We start from the raw sequence: 27640 nt of genomic DNA on the forward strand, positions 1-27640 counted from the left end.
GCTGAAGTAGTAGCCACATAATGATTATTATGTGGTCGACTCTAAATTAGGCATAACAAATATAAGCTTGAGTTGACCTCAACTTAGATGAATCTTATCGCGCTACCAAAAATAGGCTCAGATTTAGCTCGGTTCAAATTTAAACTGGAATCCACTCAAATAAAATAATAAACAAGCCAAGCTTCATCTTAATTTTTTAAACTCAAATTAATTTTAAATCAAGATTAACTAAATCTAAGCTTGATCAAGTCTGGTTTAGTTGCACCCCTACTTGATTTTGATTTTGATAAAGTGCGTAAGCTTGCAATAGTACTAGCACTAATACATCAAGATCCCATGCACGGCCAACTCTTAGGAAGTCCTGCGGGTACAGGTAATTCCTTCCTCCTCCTCCCCTCGCACACGCAGGAAAAAAAAAAAAAAACAGTTGAGAGACCGAAATCCGCATTGACTTACAAACCCGACTATTTCAGACGGGTTTGGATCCGTTAGCAGGTCCCGCCCGACCTTCTTTGCATTCCTTCGCCAAAAAGAAACCCTTCTTGGCATTCGTTCTCCCTCAGAGCCCGATCAGCGTCTTTCCCGATCTCTACTCGTCCCAAACTATTTCGTGCTGCAAGGTTGTGACGATGAAGCTCGATACCAGCGGTTTCGAATCATTTGCCCCTCGAAGCGGGCTGATCGACGACGTCTGCTCTGATCTCTCCGCGCAACAATTTTTCGATCTCCCCAACTGTTCCGATGTGATTTCTTGAACATTTTTTACTTGTTTTAACTTTTTTTTAATAGAACAGTTTTGAGTGGAAGATGCTAAGAATTTGTTCTTTCTTGGTTGCTTTTGGCTTCAGTTTGATGGGTTTCAGAAGAACGCGATTCAGATGGTGAAGCCGGCGAAAGGGACGACTACTCTTGCTTTCATCTTCAAGGAAGGAGTCATCGTCGCAGCCGATTCTCGAGCTAGCATGGGTGGATATATCTGTGAGTATTACTTTTTTGTAGGCTTTCTTCTTCGTTTTTTTTTCTTTTTTTACTTTTTGGTGCATAATATTCTTAGTTTTATATTGTTGGTGGATGAAACTGAATATTGTGTGTTATCATAGAAAGTTTAATAAAACATTTTAAATGGTTTGGAGTGGCATCCAGAAACTGAAGATGAATGTTTTCTTCAAATTATTGTCAGGAGATGAGGAACTTAAAATTCAGCTGTAATGTCAACAAGAATGGATAATGTTAGTTTATTGTTCAAAATTTCAGGAGAAATTGTGTGTTCAGATGGAAGGATTAATAGGACATGGAGAGCATATGATGAATAGATAATTTTTCTTGGCGTGGAAAAAGGAGTTCTTCATATTGGGTTTTAATATCATCCAAAATAAAATCATTATCTTGCTAATTGGATTATTCTTTTTTTTAAGATACTGCAGAAAGTATAAGCAGATATTTGCCTTCTGCATGCTGTTGCTTATTATTGAATGGATTTCTGTTTGTTGTCCTTGCTTCTCCTGTCTTGATCTTGTAAAATCTGTTAATCTTACTTGATTTCTCGTTTCTTGTTCTATTTGTCTTCAAATGGGGCTGCAATATGGTTGTGGGCCTTGTGACATTAAAATGTGATGGAACTTGGGATAGGGGGCATTAAAGGAGATGATTGTGGGGTCTGTGATGGAGAGTAGGCTAGATCATGGTGCTGATTTGCTTGGTTCAATTAGGAAGAGGCTGGGGCGCAGAGAATAAGCAGCAAGAATATATTGTTTTCTGAAATGTGAGGAGGAAAAACCTTAGTTTGTGTGTGGTTGGAGGTGTGAGGGCTAATATGGTTTCTGAAGAACAGATACTTGCAAGGTAGTGGTCAGTCATTGTTACTGTCAAACTAAAGATGCAAGGTAAAGTTGAGAGATCATCGTAAAGGGCACTTGGCTTGCCAAAAAGTGTTAAAATTTTCCTTTGTTATTTGATAGGAAAGAGCCAAGAATATCTTTAGTACCAATGGGGTGCAAGAGGTGATTTGTTTCAGTGCAAGCAAGATACGTTAATTATAGTTGGTAATGGTAAAGGACACATCGATGGAACTGGAAAAACATTTCTTATGGAGATTATTTTTTGGATAAACATAATGAGAAAAATATGGTGTACATTAATGAAGAAAACTGACTAGATATAATTTGTTAACAATTTCAAATATGGGGATAGTTAGATATAGGTATTAAAATAAATGAAATTTTCTGTTCAGGCGGTCTTGTCATTTTTACAGTAACAGATCATGAGGGAGGAATTATCACCAATATTGGTAGGCATTCCCTACATAGGTATAATAAACTATTCGTTTGTCTATCAAGGCATGATGGAGTAGTAGTCAAAACCAAGCATGGTAGCTTATTTTTTATAATGATGTGGTACTGACTCAGAGTCAAATGTTATAAGTTGAATGGTATTTATAAAGGGGTGCAATCTGCAAAAGACTTTAACAGGTCTTGATAGCATTATATCCAAGTATGGGGTAAGGGGTAATGGTATGCTGAATGACTATCAATAGGAGGAACTTGTATGGCTATCTCACTTGTCATCAACCTCAAAGTCAACTACAACATGTTATTTAACCAGTATGTATATACACCAAGGTTCAAGCATTAATTTGTTTGAAGCCGTGCATTTTCCTTGTTAAGATTCTCGTAGGTTAGTGAAAGTCTCCATGTTTGGTTGATTGGTGGGCTCAAACTTTGTGAAAATTTGTCACATGCCTATCTTCTCTTGCAATATGTAATTGGATGAGCTAGGAAGGAAACTCCAACAACTCCCAAATGTCTAGCACAAATGGACCTCTCAACATGAGAGTGCAACCCCTTTGACCATAGAACTCCTCAAAGAAAGACAGAAATCATCATCCGAGTCATATAGAATATGAAAGCTATTGGCAGCCATCAACGTTCATGACTGACATTTAAAATGTTCGCAATGCTTCCAACTGCGTGAGGTACTCTATAATTTTTAACACTTTTAAGCAACTCTTTGGCACAATAATGTTCTAGAGCTCTTTGCGATATAAATTGTTGCCATCAAATCTAGGAGATATACTACTACATGGAAGGTCTCGAATATGTAAAGCTAAAAATTTGGTGTAATGGTCCCCATGGGCGCATGCAACTTGCTATTGAAAGGTCTTAAATATAATCAAACAGCCATACATGGTGGATTCTAGAATGCTCGCACATTTATATGGATGGTGAAAGTGCTACTAGGACCTTTCAACATAAAAGTAGTCTAAAGGACAAGTGGAGGATGGAATTTAGCTCTCTAACAATGAAGATATATGATGTAGAAATTCACAAAGTTGATAAGGTCCATCTCCTAGTTATCAAGAGCAAAATATAGATAAAAATTTTGTACAGATTGAACTGGAAGCCATGTTTCAACAGTCTGGAATTTGCTACTTAATGAGCTCCTTCTCTGTTCTCTCCCAGTGTAGGATATTCAACATTTCAAAGGAAGTTAGCTTACATAATATGTCCAAGAGAACATCACAGGGAGCTACAAAAGCTGCTGAATGATTGCATAGTTTAGGGGAGGTCAAAAAAGTATGGGGATGTGTGCATTTCAACTCTTGTAGCAGACATGTCTATATGCACATGGAAGGAGCTATTAAATCAAATTGCTACAAAGTACTAATTTCATATCCATGCCTTGACGAGATGCTTGATCAATTGTTGGTTTCTCAAGTCTTTTCCAAGCTAAATTAGAGAATTGGATGCCATCAAACTTGGGTATGGCTTAAAATGAATGCCAAGCTGCACTAAAAGTGCAAGATGATCTTTGTGAGTAGCTTGTTACAAGACATTATGTAGGTCAGGAGTTAAGTGTTCAAGTCCTTTAATTTAATACCAGTTGTGGTAGATTATTTTGATAACATGCTACTCTTTGGCCACAATCATGGGCGAGCTAACGATCACCTCCGCCAATAGTGAATTTGTGAGGGAAATTCATGTCCTGTCTTGCTATATTATCTTATTTGAAGGCATCAAAGTTGCTCAAGAGAAAGTAGAAGCTATCTCCAGTTGGCTATAAAGAAAAGATAATTTGTCAGAAGTTCACGTTATCACTGGTCAGCTAATAAAAAGATATACATTATGTCATCAATTTTCATGGATCCGCAAACTTCTTTTGTATGTCTATAAAGCAGAATAGCTACCTCTTATCTCCACATTCTGATTGCTTTGAGGGTAGGAGCAGTAATATAGAGTTTGAAGTTTATTAAGAGTGATCAAATCACTTGGTATTCCATCATGCAACTTTGAGCGGGTCTTTGAGGACAATTTTGATCCTTTTAATACCAAAATTTAATGCTGTCTATTGAAAAACAAAACTCTCTGTAATCATCTAATGTGTGGAGACTTTGACAACACTATCTCATAGATTAGTTTGTTTATTTCCTTGATCCAGAACCATTGAAACATTTAATGACACAGTAATTAGAGCCACGTTAATGAGCTATTTCCTTAAGCTTTTCGCTAGCACTATTATTGCCACAAAGTGGGAATCATCAAGCAAGTGGCAGCAGATGCTTCTGTAAAAAGGCCATTATTTGGCACAAGACTACTTGGGGATGGCCGGCGATAATGGTGATATCTATACTATATAGAGGCATCAATGATTTCTATCCATAATCATTCTAGACCCTTGAATCTAATAAAACAAAGTTTGTACATCTAAAAGATTGTCTCTTCTTAACAATAAACAAAAATAGTTCAATTTTCAAAAGGATTCCCTGATGTAGACTGCCAAATTGTAGCTTATCTTTTACGATAAGACCTTGGTTTTTGTCAACTTAATCTTGGTTGAAGCCCCACTATATAGTCTTCAAATTTAACAAATCTTTGTTGAAAAGTGTTTTTGACCTTTAGATTGAATTAGAAGTATCACGACCATCCAAGGCTATCCCATTTCTCCTCTCACAAGTTGTCTAACCTCCTTTTAGAGTTGCAATCCACTCAACAAGTGCTTTTCCATAGAAATCTCTCTCTCAATCATGGGGCTGTTTATGCTAGGTGATAAAGAAACCTAAAGTTTAGAGTCAGAAGTATCATTTCCATTTAAAGTGAATCCAATTTTACCACCACAAGCTGTGAAATTTCCTTTCTGAACTCTGATGCTTTACCTCTTAATATCCAATTTCCCTTCCTCCCTCCCTCTTTTAATCATGGTTTTGTTTTTGCCTCCCATGATAAACCAAGCTAAGACAATGAAAACAGGGACTTGAAAGGATCTTGGAAACACGTAGGTTTTTATGGCTCTTAAATATCAACTGAGCATGGTATTGGTGGATAAGATGTATAATGATTTATTACCAAAAAAAAATGTATGATAGAATACTGCAAAGTCTATCTAAAAGAGAATCTTTAGATAGGCATGATATGATTTGGCCTATTTGTTTGCTAATTGTATTAGAGGCCGACCGTCATGCAGCCGATCATCAGGTTTTCTTTTGCCCCCCTCATGCATAGGAAAGCCTTCGTGGCTAGAGATACGATTTGGCCCTTGGCTTATGGAGTTCAATATTTTTCATGGAGTTTTTTTTAGATAGTAGAACAAAGAACAAGAATGATTCTTTTTTTCTCTTTCCCTCCATCTTTTTGACATAAATGCTTGATTGGTGGGATGAATTGGTGTGCAAATTTTATCATTATTACAAGTCCAAGATCATTATTATTCAACATGATTGATATAATTATATATCAAACTTTCATTTTCAAAAGTACAAAATCAACATAAACATCTCAAGTAATATAATATAATTTTGATGAATTTCATAATTTAGTGATTGATTAATTATAGTTTTTGATTTAGTTTCTCTCTTTTATATGTGCATTTGCAAGTGCACTTTTACTAGTATCTAGAAAACTAGGAAATCAAGATTTTGTTCAATCTATTGTCTCATTATCTTATTATTGAGAACAAGGCAGAAAAAATGTCTTTCGATGTTTGTTAGCAAAATAAATGATTCAAAAAAATGTATTTTTGATTTAGATGATGAATAATGATTCCTAAGAAGTGGTTTTGTCAGATTTGTTAGGTCATAAAAAGAGGCCCTTTGCTGACCTGTAAACAAGTAACAGGCAATAGCATGGCTGAGTTCAGCATAAAATGACATTATACTATATTATTCAAATAATTGTAGAGTTTTATATGAGATCTAGCATTGATTCTTGATTTAGATGGCTCCTGCAGTCAAGGTAAGTGTGGTCTTAGATCCATATGCTCATTAAATATCTTGAATTATATAAATAGACAACAAGGATTAGAAAAATGGAACATAATGCTCATGAAAGAGAGCTAAAATATAGAAGACTAAGTGAGTAGAAGAGTAAGAACTAGAGTGGAAGAAAGGGCAGCAATAGAGCAGCTGAACCTAGTCTTATTCTCTTTTTTCCCTTTTGTTTCCTTCCATGTCAGATATAGCTTGAGCGGGCGTCCCTTTAAAGGTGGTCCAACCTCCCTTCTTTTTATGAGCCTGCTTGGCAAATAATGGTACCTGATTGGAATCCTCAATATTCAAAATCAAAACTATATTGTATCTCATCTCTGCTGAAGCTCATTACTTAATATCTCCAGTTATTGAGTTGAAAAAGGACTCTTTGCATGCAAGAAAAAGGGGCTTTATTGGATGTCCAAATCCATGATATTACCAGGTCAAAACTTCCCATCTGTCTCTCATTGCAAAATAAAGAGTGAGATGGAGAGAATATGGGGCTGGCCTAACACTAAATTAGGCTATTTATTACCCCTTTTTTCTTGTAAAGATTAGACCATTACTGGCTCAAATTTTTTATATAATCTGAGCTGTTCCTTGAGTTTTATGCTATAACTGGCTTTTGGGATGCGCAGATCAACTGGATAAGGTCCTAATACTATTTCTAGCCTTTATAGTCCATTGTGTAGGGATGTTTCTTGCTTAGGGACTTCACTCAGATGCTTCATCTGCCGATTCATATGCCCATGAAATAACAACTTTTGCGCCACTGAGGTGGTAGCCTAGTGGGAGTGTGGCCTTACTTCCAACTAAGTGGTTCCGAGTTCGAAACGCACGGGCGTCGATTAAATTGTGGAGACTGGATGCTTTCTGCTCGGACACGGGGTCTGGAAGGGCATATCGCTCTGCTAGTAGCCTCGGTGGTGCCAGATGTGACGTACTCACACATGGTATTCGTGCCGGAGCCCAGAAGGGTAATCGAGCCGAGTCCACGGGTGGGGAGGGTATGAGTAAAAACCGGCCGAGGTGCCCAATACACGGTCATTCTGCCCGCATCGAACATTCTCCTGGCGGGATGGGGGCCCAGTGGGTTGCTACGCGGGGGTGGGCTTGTCCCTTCCTTCCCCTTCCCCTTTCCCTTTCCCCTTTCCCTTTTCCCTAAGCAAAAAAATACAAAAATAAAAAAAAAAAATAACAACTTTTGCTTTGTATTAAATGTTCTCTAACTGATAACTTGACTTCATCAATGTTGATAGGGGCCTAAAATGCCATCTCCACTATATATGATATAGTGCAAGAGGGAAGTCTCTTTTCATGGTTGTAGTCGTTTTGGTTGGCATATCATCACAGTGCCCTTATGCTGAAATAAGCAGCATTATTGTAGTTGTTGTGCTACACATTTTGCTAAATAATTGGAGGCACTCGAGAAGAATGTAGCACACTTTGATTGGAAGGACATGATATGGTACCTTATCTAATGACCTATCAATGGTTGTTAAACATATCTTATGTACCTTGTAGGTCCATGTTGTTTTTGCCCACGCCACTTTGCAGGGTTTCGTTGCCAAACTCAGGTGCCATTGGCTTGTAAATTTGAGCTTGTTGATGGCATAGAGATGTCAGTCTAATTGTTGGACTTGATAACCATGGCACATGGTTAGCTGACTCAAAGTTGGAAGTTGCCTCTATGCCTCCAATCTTCTGTACTAGCCCCTCAATATGATAAAAGGAGGTTCAAAAACAATACCTCATTATCTTCTTTGTTATTAGAATTCTTGTTATCATCACTCTCTTTAGTCTCCAAGATAACTACTTTTGTCCTCTGTTTGAGGCTATGATTTATTTGGTGTCTATTGGCTGAGAAGTAGCCAATTCCTTTTCATTTGTTTTATTGGAATTTAGCCTTATTCTTGGACTTTGCTTCCATCTTGCTTCGTCCGCTATATATGCAGACAAGCTTACGGTTGGTGTCTACTGAGACTGTTTTTTGGTCAGCAAGGCTGTTGATGACCTTGATCTGCTCTCATCAAGCATATGACAGTCCATTCGAGAAAAATCTATTCGAAGAGGTCTTTATGACAGGCTTTTTTTTCTCAATATTGATAATTTAGTAGGCAATCTGCATTGCAGCTACAATGGTGTGTAATCTATGAGCTAATAAAACTGAACGAGATCGAAGGAACCAGTCCTTTGCTATATATCAATATCATGACATCTTCATTCGACATAGAGTCTGAAAAATACAACTAGTCTGTCCATACAGCTTACAATCAAGCTCCCTTGCAGAAGTTGCATAAATTGCAGCTCTGCTTATTGGTTTGGTTGATACAACTGTGAGTTTATCATTGTCTTTATTCTTTTCTTGATATCTATGGTGGCGTAGTAAGTTTGTGTATATTTTGTTCGCAACTTGTCACCGTTTCTTTGCATTTGTCCTCTGCAAACATGCAAGCTTCTTATCCGAAAGCTTACACCTACATGAATTAGTCTTCAAGCTTATTTTAAATCCAGGATGACCTTTGGTTCATATTTCCATGGAAGTCAACTGCTTTAGTTTAATGCTTGATTCATATCATTAATCTGTAGTTTTTAATCATGCAAAACATGGGTTGTCGATGGGGCATTAGGTTGTGGATCTGAGTAGGACATGTGGCAAAGGAAGACAACCCAATCTCCATGGGTCTTTCAACCCCAAGGCTTTCACCTTTTAGAGCCGTTGTTGCAAGTTCTGCATGTTAAAATGGTCTCGAGTGTTCATAATGGATGATAGCTTGATTGCCATGGACGTTTTCACTGACATCATTTCCTCTTGTAAGTGGACAATGTCTTGCTTGCTGCCCTTACAATCATGAAGGAACTTTTCAAGTTGATTATTGAGTTTAGCATCAATGACCAGTGTGGAACTTGGAGGGAAGAAATTAAAGGAAAGGAAAAAGATGAGTTGATAATAAAGCTATAACTTTTGCTTTTATATTATTAGGAAACTTCTATCTAGCTTGCTGCTGCTTCAGAATTGCATTCGAAGCTTATTCCAGAACTTCTTGAGAGGACGATTTCTTTCACAAGAAGTACTAGCTGATGTAGGACTACTTGGGGATGCCATGCTATAACATCGACGGACCTAATAATAGAAATTCAGGATTTTCTATCAATCTATTATCTTGCTTTCTTGTTGCATTCCAAAAGGCAACAATTTTGGTGGTTCGGAGAAAAATGAATGATTTTCAGTTTAGTGAATAGGTCCTATGCTGAGTTGTAACAAATCAGGTTACTAGGACTGATTTCAACAGAAGATGACACAAAACTGACATTCTAGAGAGCTGTAGTATGAGACAAAGGTTGATTCTCAGTTTAGATGTTGGGTAAAACCAAGGTTGGTCTCATCAGTCTTAAGATCAAGTAACTAATCAAAGTATCATATATCGAAATTAGTGTCAATAAAAAGGGCATCCTAATGCATGAGACTCCTGCCACTACAGGGTCTAAAGAGGGTTAGGTGCACACAACCTTACTCCTGAAGGGTTCTAGCATGCTATAATGGGCAGCGGAAGCTAGGAATTTTAAAAATTTCTTGATAAAGTTCCTTAACATAAAACCCTTATAAGCCAAGATCACCTTAATGGAAGCAATCAAATAATATAATATAAATGCAGAAATAGAAGAATACCTCTAACGCTAATCCAATGTGCAGAATTTTCACTAGGTGCCCAAGTGTTCACCCTCCAACGTTAATCCATACGAAAACTTGATTTAAGTCTTAAGCTCCAAAGACTTTGATCCTTAATGCAGAATTCTTCTAAAGAACTCTAATGGCTTGCTTTTTATTTTTCTTTCTATTTTTCTTTAACCTTCTAAAATCACTTCTAATCCTTTTGTCCTAAAGAAGACCACCTTGTCTTGGCTTAGGACACACTAGAAGCAATGCTAGAAAGAAAGAAACTAATGTAAGAAAGAAAGAAGAGAGGAGTGGGGTGGAGTTGGAATGATGAAACCTATGGAGTGCTAGCCTATTTATAATAGGTGTAGGGATGCATCTCCAAGGGATGCATCCCATCCACACATCTTCTCATGAAAGGGCATCATTTAAAGGGCCATATCAAATAAGAGGAGGTGCAGATCAAGTGAGGAGGTGTATCAAATGATATGTCCTTTCATGTGGTGCCATATTTTGACCAAGTCAACATCACATGCTAATCACATGTCCATCACGCCTCACCTCTTGATCTTTCATGATGATGATCCAAGGGCTCCAATGCAAGGCGCCATTCACTTGACCCATTATGTCTTCATCCAATGGTGGGATTAAGATCCAATGGTCAATTATGATAGCCATCCTCTAACCCAATCTAATTGGGTTAAATCAACTCTCCATTATGTCTTCATCCAACGGTAGATCAAGATCTAACGGTCTAGATTGAATGATTTATTAAATCTAATCCAATTAGACTCAAACCAAGCCAATTAGGTGCCAACTCTTGGCTAACCCATATTAGAACATGATCTAATCAAATTAGATCAATTAAGAATCGGATTCGAATCCAATTCGAATCAAGAGCTAAGGGTTTGCAACACCTGCTAGGATGTCTATCTTGCAAACATGATCTAATCCAATTAGACCCTTAATAAGTTTTTTTGTGTGGGACCCATTGGGTTCCATACTTAGCCAGCAATAGGTGTGAGTGCGAGTTGACCCAACTTGATTAGAACTCTTCTAATTGATTTAAGTCCAAACTGCGCGAACCCGAACTTAACAATTAGAATTCTTTCTAATTGGTGATCGAATTAAACTCTTTAATTCGATCAAACCTATAAGACAAGATTGACGTCTAGCAACGTGTCATGTCTATCCGAAAAATATGAAATTTGGTGAAAATACCAAAAATATCCCTCAGTGGCAAGTTACCGTGCAATTTAATCCTTTAAACAAACTGCATCCCGAATATTTATATGAGTATGAATATATGTCAAACTCAATTTCATATTCATATATTTCTCAATCTTCTAATGATAATTCGAATAATGAAACATTAGAAACTCTTTCTAATTTTCATTGTGCTTTGATCAAAGGCTTTCTGAATTATCATATGATTAGAATAAATAGGATGCGATCTTCTCTTACTAGAAGTGATTAATTCCTTGTTGACCTACTCATAACCTTCGTACACAATCCACCATATCCAGAAGACCTCGTACAAAACTTATTGTCATGAATGAGTGGAAACCAAAATATGGATTTATGTGCACAAGATACTATGGTGATCTCAGGTCAAAGGATCAGTTGCACAACTCCCACTAAGAGAATCATCTTTTGACATGTAAGTAAGACTTCATAAGGTTTCTCTTTGTAGGTCAATTCAGTGAACTCATTTCTCTAATGAGCACCCACATCTTTGTATTAGTGTCTCCACACAAGTGATTATGAGATCAATCACCCTCTGCATCGAGCATACATAAGATGTGCCAGTCTTTCCGGAAAATATTGATCCCCGACTCAATGTACCAATGACTGAGAATATTTAAGATTAGGGTTTTAGGATTTTAGGTCTCACTAGTATGATCTCATCATAGCCTCAAAATCATTGCCTTAATCTAAGGGGTTCATCACAAATATAATCAACAGCATATGATGAAACACAATGCCTTTATTTATATTAAATGTCATGTACATGATTTGGAAAATCAAAAGAAAATCCTTCACAATACATATTGCGATTGGCTTGTAGGGTATTTACTCTTTCAATCTCCCACTTGCACTAAAGCCAATCGCCCTTATATTTCATCCCCGTACAATCGAGGTGGCGATCGAACTGCTGTTGTGGTAGAGTTTTAGTGAACAGGTCTGCTAAGTTGTTCTTTGTGTCTACTCGTTCAATGACTATGTCTTGTCTCTCGACGATCTCTCGAACGAGGTGGAAGCGTCTTAGAATGTGCTTGGATTTGTGATGAGACCTTGGTTCCTTTGCTTGAGCAACAGCTCCAGTGTTGTCACAATAAACTGGAACTGGTCCAGCAATCTCAGGAACTACTCCCAACTCAGAGATGAACTTTTTCATCCAGACAGCTTTCTTAGCGGCTTCACTTACAGCGATGTATCCTGCCTCAGTAGTTGAGTCAGCTATAGTTTGCTGCTTGGAACTCTTCCAGCTCACTGCACCAGCATTTAGGGTAAAGACATACCCTGAAGTGAACTTGCTATCATCTGGATCTGATTGAAAACTAGAATCAGAAAATCCTTCTAGTTTCAACTCAGATCCTCCATAAAGTAGAAAAATATCTTTAGTCCTTCTTAAGTACTTAAGAATATTTTTCACAGCTATCCAATGATTCTCTCCTGGATCAGCCTGGAATCTGCTTGTTATGCCTAAGGCATAAGCAACATCAGGCCTAGTACATAGCATAGCATACATAATTGATCCTACTGCCGAAGCATAGGAAATAGAATTCATTCTATTCCTCTCTTCAGATGTCTTAGGAGACATCTTCTTAGAGAGACGTATGCCATGACTCATAGGTAAGTAACCTCTTTTACTTCCTTCCATGCTGAATCTTTTCAGCACACGATCTATGTACTTAGACTGGGATAAGCCTAGCATCCTTTTAGATCTATCCCTATAGATCTTTATACCAAGTATATAGGATGCTTCTCCCAAGTCTTTCATGGAAAAGCTTTTTGATAGCCAAGTCTTGACCGATTGTAATATTGAATATCATTTCCAATGATTAGTATGTCATCTACATACAATATTAAGAAGACAACGGCACTCCCACTAGTCTTCTTGTACACACATGGTTCATCCATATTTTTGATAAAACCAAACTCTTTGACTGTTGTATCAAAACGGATGTTCCAACTCCTCGATGCTTGCTTTAATCCATAAATGGATCTCTTAAGCTTGCATACTTGATTTGCTCTCCCACTTGAGACAAATCCTTCTGGCTATGTCATATAAACCTCTTCCTCAAGATAACCATTAAGAAAGGTGGTTTTGACATCCATCTGCCAAATTTCATAATCATAGTATGCAGCTATTGCAAGCAAAATCCAAATAGATTTAAGCATGGCAACTGGTGAAAAAGTTTCATCATAGTCAATTCCTTGCTTTTGCCTGAAACCTTTTGCCACCAATCTAGCCTTGTAGGTTTCTACTTGGCCATCTGCTCCAATCTTCTTCTTATAGACCCATTTGCAACCTATAGGGTTTACACCTTCTGGTGCATCAACCAAAATCCATACTTGGTTGGTATACATAGAGTCTATTTCGAATTTCATAGCTTCTAACCATTTATTAGAGTCATTACTCATGATAGCTTCCGAATAGGTCAGAGGATCATCATTTTCAACGATGTGGGCTTTATTATTCTCAATGATAAATCCATACCTCTTAGGTGCATTTCGCACTCTATCTGACCTTTGGAGAGGAGATGTGTGTTGTGGTTGTACTTCATCAATGGGTACATCTGGTTGAGGAATATCTTGTGTTTCCATTTGTAGGTCTTGAACTTCTTCAAGTTCAATTCTCCTATCCTTGCCTTTTTCTAAGATAAACTCTTGCTCTAAGAAAGTGGCATGTCTACCTACAAAGACCTTTTGTTTGGTAGGATGATAGAAGATGTATCCTATACTATCTTTAGGATAACCTACAAAAATATATTTATCTGATCTAGCACTTAGCTTATGTCCAAAATTTCTTTTGACATAAGCTTTACAGCCCCATATCTTAAGATACTTAAGATTAGGCTTCTTTCCTCTCCATATCTCATATGGAGTACTAGATACAGATTTGGATGGTATCCTATTTAATATAAGTGCAGCAGTTTCTAGGGCAAAACCCCAGAAGGAAATAGGAAGATCTGTAAAGCACATCATGGACCGTACCATATCTAATAGAGTACGATTCTTCCGTTCAGCTATACCATTTAATTGTGGCGTATACGGAGGTGTCCATTCAGAGAGAATGCCCTTTTCTTTAAGATGATTTAAAAACTCACTAGAAAGGTATTCACCTCCTCGATCAGATCGAAGGATTTTAATACATTTTTCAGTTTGTTTTTCAACCATACTTTGATACTCTTTAAATTTATCAAAGGTTTCGGATTTATGTTTCATAAGATACACATATCCGAACCTTGATAAATCATCAGTAAATGTGATGAAATAAAAGTAGTCACCTCTAGCAGGAGTTGTCATAGGATCGCATACATCTGTATGCACAAGTCCTAATAACTCTCTTGCCCTTTCTCCATGTCCAATGAATGGAGACTTAGTCATTTTACCCATAAGACAAGATTCACAAGTTCCTAATGATTCATAATCATAAGGATCAAAGAACTTTTCTTTGTACAACTTGTTGATTCTTGATTCGCTTATGTGACCAAGTCGGCAATGCCAAAGAAGGGTGTTATTTACTTCTTCTCTCTTTCTTTTATTGCTTTTATCAATATGAAAGACATTGTCATTAAGTAATAGAATAAGAAGACCATTTTCCATAATGCCATTGCAATAGACTTTATTAGAAAAAGAAATTGAGCAACCATTGCTCTTTATATTAATTTCATACCCTTTTTTTACAACAAAGGAACGGAAATTACATTTCTAATAATTTTGGGCATATAATAACAATCTTCTAATTCCAGAAGCTCTCCCGAAGGCAACTCCAAATGGTAGGTTCCAACAGCTTCAGCCTGGATGGACTCTTCTCCAGCGCCATACAGCTCGAAGTCACCTTTCTTCAAAATTCTAATTTTCTGTAGTCCATTCAAAGATTTGCAAATATGAGAATCACAGCCGGTATCCAATACCCATGAATTTGAATTTGAAGAACTTAATGATAAGTTGGCATGTAACATAAACATACCTTTCGATGCAACTTTTGCATTGGTCTTCATACTTGCAAGAAAACTCTTGCAATTTCTCTTCCAGTGGCCTTCCTTGCTGCAGTGGAAACAGGTACTGGGTTTGGAGTTTTTCTTTCCTTTCTTCTTCTTGATCTTGCTACTATTAGGGTTCAACCTTTTCTTAAAATCCTTATTGCTTGATTTCTTCCTTGAGCCTCTATCAACAAGAAGGATCGGACCCTTTTCCTTTTTGATATGGGTTTCAGCTGTCTTTAACATATTTAACAGCTCAGGCAGTGAGACATTCAGCTTGTTCATGTGAAAATTCACAACAAACTGAGAGAATGATTCAGGTAGTGATTGCAGGATCAAATTCTGACTAAGCTCACTGTCCATAGCAAAACCTAATTGACTTAATCTGGTGATCAAGTCTATAACCATAAGACAATGGTTTTGCACGGACGTTCCTTCATTCATTCTAGCACGGAACAATTGCTTAGATATCTCATATCTAGCAGTTCTACTCTGCTCTCTATACAACTCCTTTAAATTAAGAAGTATGAATTGAGTGTCCATGTTCTCATATTGTCTCTGTAGCTCATTGCTCATGGAGGCAAGAATGATACATTTGACAGTTAAACTGTCATTCTTCCACATCTTGTGTGTGGCTACCTCCTCTTCTATAGCATCATCCCCTAGATCTCCAAGATCAGGGGTTTCAAGAATATAGAAAATTTTCTCCTGAGTGAGTACAATCTTAAGATTCCTCAACCAGTCTACATAGATTGGACCGGTCAACTTGTTGGCATCCAAGATGCCTCTTAGTGATAGTGAAGATGCCATTTAATTCAGAATTAATTCTACATAAGCAAAGAACAAAACTATCATAAACAAACCAATCATGATGACATATATACAATTAGACAAGGACTTTATCTAATTGTCACTCCCACTATTTTATCGAATATCATAGCCCTCTCCTATGATAAACGAGAAAATCTAATTTTTCTTAGTAGGGTTGAGATCCTAATTCATCATAAAAGCCTTGTGGTTGCACAACAAACCTTTATGAGTTCAAAGGTAGGAAACTCTTTCCAATTGTATCTCATGCAATTCTCAACTTTATCCTATCCTCTTAAAACACTTATAGCCTTGTGGTTGCAGAACAAACTATAATGTTTTAGTTAAGTCAAACCCTTCATTTCCATATAGTCATATTCAAATAATATTGCCCTTGTGGTTGCACAACAAAGCAACATATTAAAATATGCCATAAGCATCTCTATGCACCAAGACAGTATAACATCAGTCCTCATTGCAAGTTTTGTGGTTGCACAACAAACTAGCATGGATCTTGACATAATAATGTCGAGGCATGAAGGAAGGATATCAGTAGTGTTTTATCAACATTAAGCTTATCCATAATAGGCAATCAAACAATTGGCCAGGTAAGCAGGTGGGAGGCTCTCCTTACTTAGAGAGTAAGGTCCTAATTAAGTAACCACCTTTAGTGCTTTCCTTAGACACCAATTAGATTAATTGTTCTAGAATGGGTCAGCTCAAAGTTTTTCAACACTATGACTTAATGTAATGTTATTGAGGGCTTACTGGTCTCATGCACATTCTATAATTATAACATATTGAACATATGTCTTTGTATATGCTATAACAAATTATATATCTATCTCATAGCATATATAAATCATAACCAACTATCATGCATCATAGCTATCTCATAGCATGTATAAATTATTACCAATTAACTAAATCAATTAACATATCTTCATATGAAAATTCATATCATGAAATTTATAACATCATACTATCTCATAGCATATATACATCATGGCTATCTCGTAGCATGTACAAATTATTACCAATTGATTGGATCAATTAATATGCTTCAACATATCTTCTTATAAAAAATTCATATCATGACATTTTATTATATATCATATCATATATGAATCATATAATTCAGCATTCCTCTAAACATATGACATTACTATCTCATAGTAATTTAACAATCATACATCATGCATAATCACCTGATTGAACCAACTAAGGGTGGCTCTGATACCACTGAAGGGTTCTAGCATGCTATAATGGGTAGCGGAAGCTAGGAATTTTAAAAATTTCTTGATAAAGTTCCTTAACATAAAACCCTTATAAGCCAAGATTACCTTAATGGAAGCAATCAAATAATATAATATAAATGCAGAAATAGAAGAATACCTCTAACGCTAATCCAATGTGCAGAATTTCCACTAGGTGCCCAAGTGTTCATCCTCCAACGTTGATCCACACGAAAACTTGATTTAAGTCTTAAGCTCCAAAGACTTTGATCCTTAATGCAGAATTCTTCTAAAGAACTCTAATGGCTTGCTTTCCTTTCTTTCTATTTTTCTTTAACCTTCTAAAATCACTTCTAATCCTTTTGTTCTAAAGAAGACCATCTTGTCTTGGCTTAGGATACACTAGAAGCAATGCTAGAAAGAAAGAAACTAATGTAAGAAAGAAAGAAGAGAGGAGTGGGGTGGAGTTGGAATGATGAAACCCATGGAGTGCTAGCCTATTTATAATAGGTGTAGGGATGCATCTCCAAGGGGTGCATCCCATCCACACATCCTCTCATGAAAGGGCATCATCTAAAGGGCCATATCAAATAAGAGGAGGTGCAGATCAAGTGAGGAGGTGTATCAAATGATATGTCCTTTCATGTGGTGCCATATTTTGACCAAGTCAACATCACATGCTAATCACATGTCCATCACGCCTCACCTCTTGATCTTTCATGATGATGATCCAAGGGCTCCAATGCAAGGCGCCATTCACTTGACCCATTATGTCTTCATCCAATGGTGGAATTAAGATCCAATGGTCAATTATGATAGCCATCCTCTAACCCAATCCAATTGGGTTAAACCAACTCTCCATTATGTCTTCATCCAATGGTAGATCAAGATCTAACGGTCTAGATTGAATAATTTATTAAATCTAATCCAATTAGACTCAAACCAAGCCAATTAGGTGCCAACTCTTGGCTAACCGATATTAGAACATGATCTAATCAAATTAGATCAATTAAGAATTGGATTCGAATCCAATTCGAATCAAGAGCTAAGGGTTTGCAACACCTGATAGAATGTCTATCTTGCAAACATGATCTAATCCAATTAGACCCTTAATAAGTTTTCTTGTGTGTGACCCATTGGGTTTCATACTTAGCCAGCAATAGGTATGAGTGCGAGTTGACCCAACTTGATTAGAACTCTTCTAATTGATTTAAATCCAAACTGCGCGAACTCGAACTTAACAATTAGAATTCTTTCTAATTGGTGATCGAATTAAACTCTTTAATTCGATCAAACCTATAAGACAAGATTGACGTCTAGCAACATGTCATGTCTATCCGAAAAATATGGAATTTGGTGGAAATACCAAAAATACCCTTCAGTGGCAAGTTACCGTGCAATTCAATCCTTTAAACAAACTGCATCCCGAATATTTATATGAGTATGAATATATGTCAAACTCAATTTCATATTCATATATTTCTCAATCTTCTAATGATAATTCGAATAATGAAACATTAGAAACTCTTTCTAATTTTCATTGTGCTTTGATCAAAGGCTTCCTGAATTATCATATGATTAGAATAAATAGGATACGATCTTCTCTTACTAGAAGTGATTAATTCCTTGTTGACCTACTCATAACCTTCGTACACAATCCACCATATCCAGAAGACCTCGTACATAACTTATTGTCATGAATGAGTGAAAACCAAAATATGGATTTATATGCACAAGATACTATGGTGATCTCAGGTCAAAGGATCAGTTGCACAACTCCCACTAAGAGAATCATCTTTTGACATGTAAGTAAGACTTCATAAGATTTCTCTTTGTAGGTCAATTCAGTGAACTCATTTCTCTAATGAGCACCCACATCTTTGTATTAGTGTCTCCACACAAGTGATTATGAGATCAATCACCCTCTGCATCGAGCATACATAAGATGTGCCAGTCTTTCCGGTAAATATTGATCCCCGACTCAATGTACCAATGACTGAAAATATTTAAGATTAGGGTTTTAGGATTTTAGGTCTCACTAGTATGATCTCATCATAGCCTCAAAATCATTGCCTTAATCTAAGAGGTTCATCACAAATATAATCAACAGCATATGATGAAACACAATGCCTTTATTTATGTTAAATGTCATGTACATGATTTGGAAAATCAAAAGAAAATCCTTCACAATACATATTGCGATTGGCTTGTAGGGCATCTACTCTTTCAACTCCGGCATGTGGAGAGGCTATTTTCATGTTTCGAACTTGTGACGCTTAGGTCACAATAGAGCAACCTTACCTTTGCGCTAAGGCCTGTAAGTTCTAATTAATCCCAAATAGATAGTGGATGTTAAAGAAGAAAAGATGTTATGCTCAAAAGGACATAGGTACACAACAAAGGTTTAGGAGAACAGAGGGAGCATGGGAAGAAATACATTCTAAAAAAAAGAGGAAAAGAAGAGCAGCTGAACCTTGCTTGGTTTGTTTTCTTTACCTTGTTGCTGAACTTGATATAGCTCCAATAACCATCTCCTTGGCCTAAAAGCAACATCAACAAATAAACTAAGACGTGGGGCCCATAAGGAGGACCATTAGTGAGAAGTAGTAGAAGAAGACAAAGGCATAAGCGTCGTGTCTCTCTCCCCTCTGGGGCATTTGCATGCCTTAGCTTCCAAGCCGTCTCTTTCCAAGGGATGTCTCTCCTGTGGGGCTTATGGGTGATCTTAAGAATCTGGTTTAGGATTTTTTTTTATTTAAGGCTTTTTATGATGCATTTAACTTACAAATGCATGGTTTTCTTCTTTGGCCATCCTTAGCATCCCTCTTCCTCTTTCCCCTAATTTTTTTTCATGTCTTTTTTCATGTCTATTTATTTATTGTTCTTTTCTATCATTTGCATTGATTTACTAGAACAGTTATTTAAATCTATTGTTATGAACACTCTAGTATACAAATCTCACTCTTATTTTTCTTAATTTTTGCCATCTTATGATGTCTTAACCTTTAACAAGTAGTAATCTTGTGAATTCTGCATTATAGTAAGAATGGAAACCAAGATTTGTTATATGAATCTGTATCACCTTGTACAGATTGTGTCATGGGGGTGAAAGTGGATCGGATAATATCCGTCCGAATCCGTTTTCATATCTGAATCTATCCTGATATGGATAGAAATTCGAGCATCCGATTAATATCTATATCCGTATCCGTATCGATATCTATCAAAGAAAAATGGATATGGATGGATAACTATCCAATCTATATTCGAATATCTGATTCTATTTGTAACCATATTTATTTTATATAGCACTCATGATTTTTTTAAAAAAATAAATTACTACATTAATATGTTTTTAATTTTATTTATTATCTACTTAGTAATATCTTTGATTCTGTGATCATAAAATCTAATTACTCGAATTATATCTATATCTATATCCATGCCTCTGATATCTAATCTGTATCCATATCCGTTTAAAATAAATATAAATATGAATTTTTGCATCCGAATATTTGTATCTGTATCTGTATTTGTGAAACAAAATAGATATAGAAATGAATATTCTAGTATCTGATATAATTTCAACCCTATCGTGTCGTATGGTACGGATAAGGTACTAGCATGGTACGAAAGTTCAGTTTGCTATATGACTTGAACTAGTCCGTATGGGTTTTAGCTTAGTAGAATTGTCTGGTGTTGACTCGTACTGCCTAGTTTCAGGCAGTACCTACTTTGGGAGTGAAAAAAAATGTTGGAAGCTTGTCTTGGCATGGGGTGTATCATACTATATCCGACCATACCATACTGAATCAATAACGTACCAGTACGGTTCTCGATATCTGTTTTGCAGACCTTGATAAAAATGAAGATAATTTTCTGATTGAGATTGATAGACAAGAGATACTACAAAGCAATTTGTTCCATTATTTAAGTTCTATTATGCAAAATAATGGGGTGATGTAGATTAAGATACAGGTAAAAGAATTAGAGCTAGTTGGATGAAGTGGAGAGGTGCATCTAAAGCATTATGTAATCAATGTATACCTCAGAGATGTAAGAAAAAAAATCTATAGAACAATAATGCCTATAATGCTTTACAACTTTGAGTGTTGGGTAATAAAAGGGAGTTCATGAAAGCAAGTTGAGTACGGCATATATGAGGATGTAAGATGGCTGTGTATTAAACCCAGAAACAATAAATTGAGAAATGAATATAGCAGAAAATTTGCCCAAATTAAGGACAAAGTGATGGAAAATTGATTAAGATGGTTTGGGCACATGTAATGAAGATTGAAGGAGGGTCCAATAAGGAGAGATACTTTAGTTTGTGTGGAAGGTTGTGAAAAAGTAGAGAAAGACATAAGGTAATATCGATTGAGGTTGTGAGAAGGATATGGAAAAGCTTGGAATAACATCAAAGGTGGCCCTCAATGGGAATACTTGGCAAACGAAGATCCATAAACTTGACCTTGAATAGTTGGAAAAAGATTGATGGTTATGATTATGGTTAAGGTACGCCGTATCGGTCCGAATCGAGCGGTACAGGGCGTAAATTACTAGTTTGGTACCGGTATCCTGTATGGGTGGCGTACCAACACTCGGTACGCCAAAAAACTCCGTATCGAACTGTACCGACACTGTGCTAGTGAGGCACTGGTACGAGGTTCGGTATCAAGATGGCAAATCTTGGTTATGCTGTTATGATAATCTTGTGATTTATGCATGAAATTCTTGCTTTTTTTTCTGTTAAAGTTTTTGACGATTTCATTATCTAAGATTTACATCTATTCAGTCCTCGAATCTAACTTCTAAAATCTTAGTTAACCTAAATTCACCAATTCTAGTTTCTAATTGCCGGAATATCTGGGCACAGCATGCAGGTTCTAGTTTAGTCTTCCTTTGCACTATATCTGGGAGTTTTCTAGACCTACTGGTCAGACAAGTCCTAAGCTTGCATTGCATCACCATGCTACCCACCATACATCTTGAGGTGTTTGTCTTTATAAAGCACCACTCCAAGTAAATCCTAATTTGAAAAAGGCATGAGCTCAGCTTTATAAGGGTCCTTGACTCCTTGCATAGACTTTATCCTCCAAGATGCATAATGTACTATGCATTCCCTGTTGTTCTGTTTGAGAGGAATCAGTAAGGAAACACATGTTGCTTTCCTTGGTTTTGAAAAGCCTCATTGAGGAAGTTGGATCAGAGCTTCAATTTAGCTCATTATATCACCCTCAAATACATTGGTAAATGGAAGTCTGTTGGCCACTTATTGCAACGAGCTTGGTGAGGATGGATCTAACAGATAGGCATTTCAAATTTTCTACCTTGTCTTGATTTTTGATGCAATAGTGAACCGGTTTATATCAGATCTGCCCATGCTTGTCTTCGAGTATCACCTATATGCCTTGAATCCTTACCAAAAGCTTCTGGAGATTTCTTTAAATATTATCTCCTTTAGAATAACATCTTTAAATATTATTTCCTTTAAAATGACATCTAATATCCTGTAAGTGGACTTATGACCCTTCTACTATTCAGCCACACCATCATGATGCTTGTCTTTGACAACAATGCCATGTCACTAGAACATTAAGCCTAGTTTATTGCTGATAAACTTAGTGAGGAATAAGCCTTGCTTATTGCTGATAAACTTAGTGAGGAATAAATTTATAATTTTTTGGAGATTCCGCTAGCAAACTGAGAATGTGCTTTCAACAAGATGGATTGAGATTTCATTTTACAGGGAAAGCTTGTTGTGAAGGAGAGGATCATAATCCACATAAGTATCTGGTATTTCTTTTGGACTTTATCAGCAGAGGCCTGCCTTTAGCGAGGATGCTGTCATGACAAAATTGATATTATTTATATCAATACATAGATAATCACATGCATTTCTTTCGTTGAATCAGTGAGGATGATTTGTACCTATTTGCTCACATTCTAGTTGATTCTTTTATTTTCTTATTTTGCATAATAAGGGCTTTCTTTTTTCTTCTTTTTTTGGAAGAGGGAGAGGAGAGAGAAGGGGGGGTTGGTGGCGAGTGGGTGCTTTGCAGACGGCACAGAGTTACCTTTGCTCTGGTAACAAAGTGACCTAGTTGATCAAATTAACATGATTAATTTTTTAAACTTATTTTTTCTCATGACTTGAGGCAAGTCTCTCATAAACCCTAATCCCCAAAATGCCTTGAGTCTTATTGGTAATGCTTCATAAAACAGAGGCTCTCACATTAGGGTTTAATATGACATGTATAACTTGGACCTTTAAGTCGCTTTTTGCAGAGGAGGCGAGGCATTCAATGCTTACCTGATTATTTCTATAACCTTTAAGTACATAAAATGAAAGTGGGTGTGGGGAAGCAGGTCTCTCTAAAAGAAAAAGAATAGGAAGCACCTACAAAGTGGGTAGGGAGCGGTTAGAAGGAATTAGCTGTATCTCTTTCATTTTTGCATGACATTGTAGACATATTTCAAATGTAGGTGTATTATGATATCCTAAACTAACCATTAGGATTCGTCCGTATTTGACATGTGGGAAATGTGATCCAGACCAAATTATGTGGTTATGTAAAAGATTGATATCCACAATATTTATGTTATTTTGGAATTGTTTTTCTTTTTTTTAAACCTTTTAGGAGTATTGTAGGTTTAAAACCTTATTCTCCTATAACTTATCCTGTTGAGAAATGCATCACACCTCACCTTATGATGCCATCTTTTTTCCCTTTAACATTTGTGGTACATAAAGACTAACTTCCAGTATATTCCCCCACTCCAGGTGGAGAAGGGAAAAAATATTGGGGATGATGTTGACTTAAGTAGACAACATGACTATGACCCAGGTTGAACAATAATTTACCTCCCCCCCCCCCCACCAAAAAAAAAAAGGCTCTCTAAACGCATTACTCTATATTGATGTTTATGAGATACTGTAATGAGATCTGTTTGATAGATATGTTGGCGCAACCTAGAAGCACAACATGAAACATTTGTTTGGTAAACTAAATTGCTTTAACTGAATTATCCAACCAGTTAAGAAATTTACCTGGCATATGGGAGAATATCCATCAAGAATAGAGGAGCTTAATAGAATCTTCCTAGAGTTCTTAGTGTGGAATGAACAAGGGCAGTTATAATAGTTGGAACTAAGGTGATTGCCCCCCCAAGGAATTGTGGACTTCTGTACAGCCAGACAATTTTAGTCAGTTAAATGTTGATTTTTTTTTTTTTTGTAGTTACTTGCACGCTTTCTTATATACAAGAAAGTGAGAAGTTAGTTGCGGAAAACAAATACGAGGATACTGATGGTAGAATAAAGAGGATGAAGGTGACTAATCGAGTAATTATTGGAAATTTAAAAGCACCAGTTTTGGATATATGAGAACAATTCACATTATATTGGCAATTTGGCACCAAGTACTGTAGCATAGTAAAATGCTCTGGTGAAGAGGTCTTGTTTTTTAGATTTATTGGTTGAAATGTTGGAAAGGAGCTTAGGGCGTTCAAATAACACTTTGATAACAGTACTAATATATCTAGTTTTCATTTCAAAGGTCTTGACTTTGGATAAGAACTAATGATGAAGTATGTGAGCCATTAAACTGATGCAATATACATGGTTTTCGTGTTTCTGCGTATGTTTTCCAAATAACGTTATTGTTTGCACTCACCATAAAAGACATTGCATGCTGTCATTAGGCAGGGGAGGGATGTGAATTCCTTGTTCTTGTTGATAGAGCCAACTTCCTATGTTCATCCAACAATGGATGTCTGTGAATACAAATTAGTAAATGATACAAAAGTTAAGGACATCTAAATGTGATCTAATGAGCAGTTACCCCAATTTTATTGGTAAGACTTGTAGTCTTTCATGTTTTTTAGACCCTAATCCACCTGATTCATATGATTGTCTAGCTGATTTGTTTCTGTATCAATGCTTGGCTGGTTGTCTTGCCCAATGTTTAACAAACCGGAGCAGACCAGCATGTTGAACCAGTTGAAACATCAAGCAGTCAGGCTTCTGGTTCAAATAACCTCCTAAACCCAATTTCCTAACAAAACTGCATTATTTTGTGAGAACCACTTGAACCAGTTAACTGCTTGAACCATTCCGACTTGGGAAGTACCAACTAGTTTCTTAAACTATGTAAATTCATAATTTCTCCAGTGCCAATCTTGAACTTATTAGGGTTTTGCTTCCCCCCTCATTTTTGAGCAAGAGTGAGGACCAGCTCTCTTAGGCCGATTAAGGTGACATAGGCCAGAGCTCTCCTTCAAGCCCTCAACCACGCCCCGCCACCTCCCCCCGTCTCTAAAATTGAAATTGGCTAGGGGATGAAGGAATATTTCTTTCAATCTTTCATTAGAGTTGGGACTCAAAAAGGAGATGGGAGGGGACCCAGAAGGGAGCTGGGAGGAAAAAGCTAGTGGATATAGGTTTCTTTCTTCCTTCTGGGTTGGTTTAGAGTCAACTTTTTTTCTTCTCAGAAAAGCATGTAGGTCGTTAAGATTCTAAGTGCTTGATGTTATTTATTAATTTTCAGTTTTTATTTTTTTGCTGCCATAGTTCCAATTCAAATGTGTTTGCATTTTGACTTAGTCTGGAATGAATGTTTAATGTAATGTATGCATGTGTAGTAGCTCAATAAAGGGTTTCTTGACATGTTAAAAAACTTTAAATGTTTGTTATTAGAATCTCAAAATTTAGACATACCATGAAGCATGTTTTATTTCCTTTTTTCATTTCTATTTGATGATACAATTGTGAATTGATTGATGCTTTGCAATTATAAAAGAATGTTGAAAAGTGCAAATAACATACTTAAAAAAATTTAAAATTTTACATATATTTTTTATTTTTATAATTTATTTAAGATTTATTTCATGATGGTGTTATGGTTCATTTGCGGTTGACTGAATGGTCATATCAGTGACCTAGAACCTGGTCACCATTCCAGTTTGTTCCATGATCTGGTTTAAAACATTGGTCTTACCACTGGACACCTAACTTTTTTTTCAGCTTCTCAAACTGTCAAAAAAATCATTGAGATAAATCCATACATGATTGGAACAATGGCTGGAGGTGCTGCAGACTGCCAGTTTTGGCATAGGAATTTGGGCATCAAGGCAAGAAATATGCTGCTCTTGGATCTTTCACCTTGTTTTAGTATAGAGCTAATTCTTTTGTTCTCACTTGCAAATTCTTAAGTCTTTGCCAGCCAAATTAATGGTCTCAAGTTTAAATTCATTTAGCCTTACAAGTTGGTTTGATTTTGGTTATGGCTAGTGCCGCCTACATGAGTTGGCAAACAAGCGAAGGATATCAGTGGCAGGTGCTTCAAAGCTGTTGGCCAATATTCTATACTCATATCGTGGAATGGGCCTTTCAGTTGGGACCATGATCGCTGGATGGGATGAGACAGTATGGTTCTGTGTCTATCTATAAACACTGCCTAATCCTGCTCCAATGCTTGACATTTTTGTGCTCTGTTGCATGCCTTCAGGGACCTGGTTTGTATTATGTTGACAGTGAAGGAGGAAGACTTAAAGGTACACGTTTTTCTGTTGGATCTGGATCGCCATATGCATATGGTGTACTGGATAACGGGTAAGTATCTGAACATCCTTTGCATTATTACGGTACAAAGTTTAGCTTTGTGCATTAAATATTTACTATTATTAAATCAGGTATCGGTATGACATGTCAATTGAGGAAGCTGCGGAACTGGCTCGTCGAGCCATCTATCATGCAACCTTTCGTGATGGGGCTAGTGGCGGCGTAGCCAGTGGTGTGTACTCTTAATCATTATTCTAAACCCTAGCTTCTTAAGCAGTGATATGTGAATACTAGTTGTAGTTTAGAGTTTTATGTATGCTGTAGGCAGATTCTCTTACCTCTTGAAGACTTTTAATTGCAGCTTGTTCAGTTTGTTGGATTTGATAAACTTAACAATAATCAAACTAGTATTATTGTTTAAAAGCTTTCTGCAATTAGTTGCTAACTAGATACACTCGAATTGGTTCCCTCAGTATCTCTACGTATTACACATCTCTACATTTGGAAGCTGCAGGTTTGTGTGGTTTATCTTAATGGCAGTTTTCCTCATTTTAATATTGTATTTCAGTGTATTATGTTGGACGTGATGGCTGGAAAAAACTCTCAGGAGATGATGTTGGGGAGCTTCATTACACATACTACCCAGTTGCTCCAAGTCCTGTTGAGCATGAGATGGCTGAGGTCCCACCAACTTGAGGGCATTATCCATTAGACTGCCCTGCCTTTGATAACCTGCATATCCTTTTTTTTTTAAAAAAAAAAAACCTGGAAGAGAAGATCTTATTGCAGTAAATTTATAATCACGCAGCTTTTAGTGCTCAATCTGAGGATTTGTTTGCAAGGTTAAATATTTGAATACTAAGTTTTAGTTTGATTGTTATGATATATGCTGCTTCTGCATTCCAATGCATTTCATTTTCAAATCAA

General features: G+C 36.7%; 1 protein-coding gene across 1 annotated transcript; it reads left to right on the forward strand.

The window, feature by feature from the left end:
- The first annotated feature begins 505 nt into the window (after window positions 1–505).
- On the forward strand, window positions 506–27640 carry LOC103718985 (proteasome subunit beta type-5-like). Its single transcript, XM_088721659.2, has 7 exons — window positions 506–743; window positions 849–978; window positions 26177–26283; window positions 26444–26578; window positions 26661–26764; window positions 26845–26945; window positions 27282–27640. Exons 1-7 carry the CDS (start codon window positions 630–632, stop codon window positions 27407–27409), a joined length of 819 nt encoding a protein of 272 aa, XP_088577785.1. The 5' UTR covers window positions 506–629; the 3' UTR covers window positions 27410–27640.

This window comes from Phoenix dactylifera, chromosome 5, assembly GCF_051530095.1.
Source record: "Phoenix dactylifera cultivar Ajwa chromosome 5, Ajwa_hap1_PhDact_Kaust_v1.1, whole genome shotgun sequence".
Classification (NCBI taxonomy): domain Eukaryota; kingdom Viridiplantae; phylum Streptophyta; class Magnoliopsida; order Arecales; family Arecaceae; genus Phoenix; species Phoenix dactylifera.

What these genes read in the sequence shown, in the direction of transcription:
- LOC103718985 (XM_088721659.2), top strand. Translation starts at nt 630, where the DNA reads ATGAAGCTCGATACCAGCGGTTTCGAATCATTTGCCCCTCGAAGCGGG. An exon ending in TAGCATGGGTGGATATATCT is followed by an intron (nt 979 to 26,176) that starts GTGAGTATTACT and finishes CTTTTTTTTCAG; the next exon opens with CTTCTCAAACTGTCAAAAAA. An exon ending in TAGTGGCGGCGTAGCCAGTG is followed by an intron (nt 26,946 to 27,281) that starts GTGTGTACTCTT and finishes ATTGTATTTCAG; the next exon opens with TGTATTATGTTGGACGTGAT.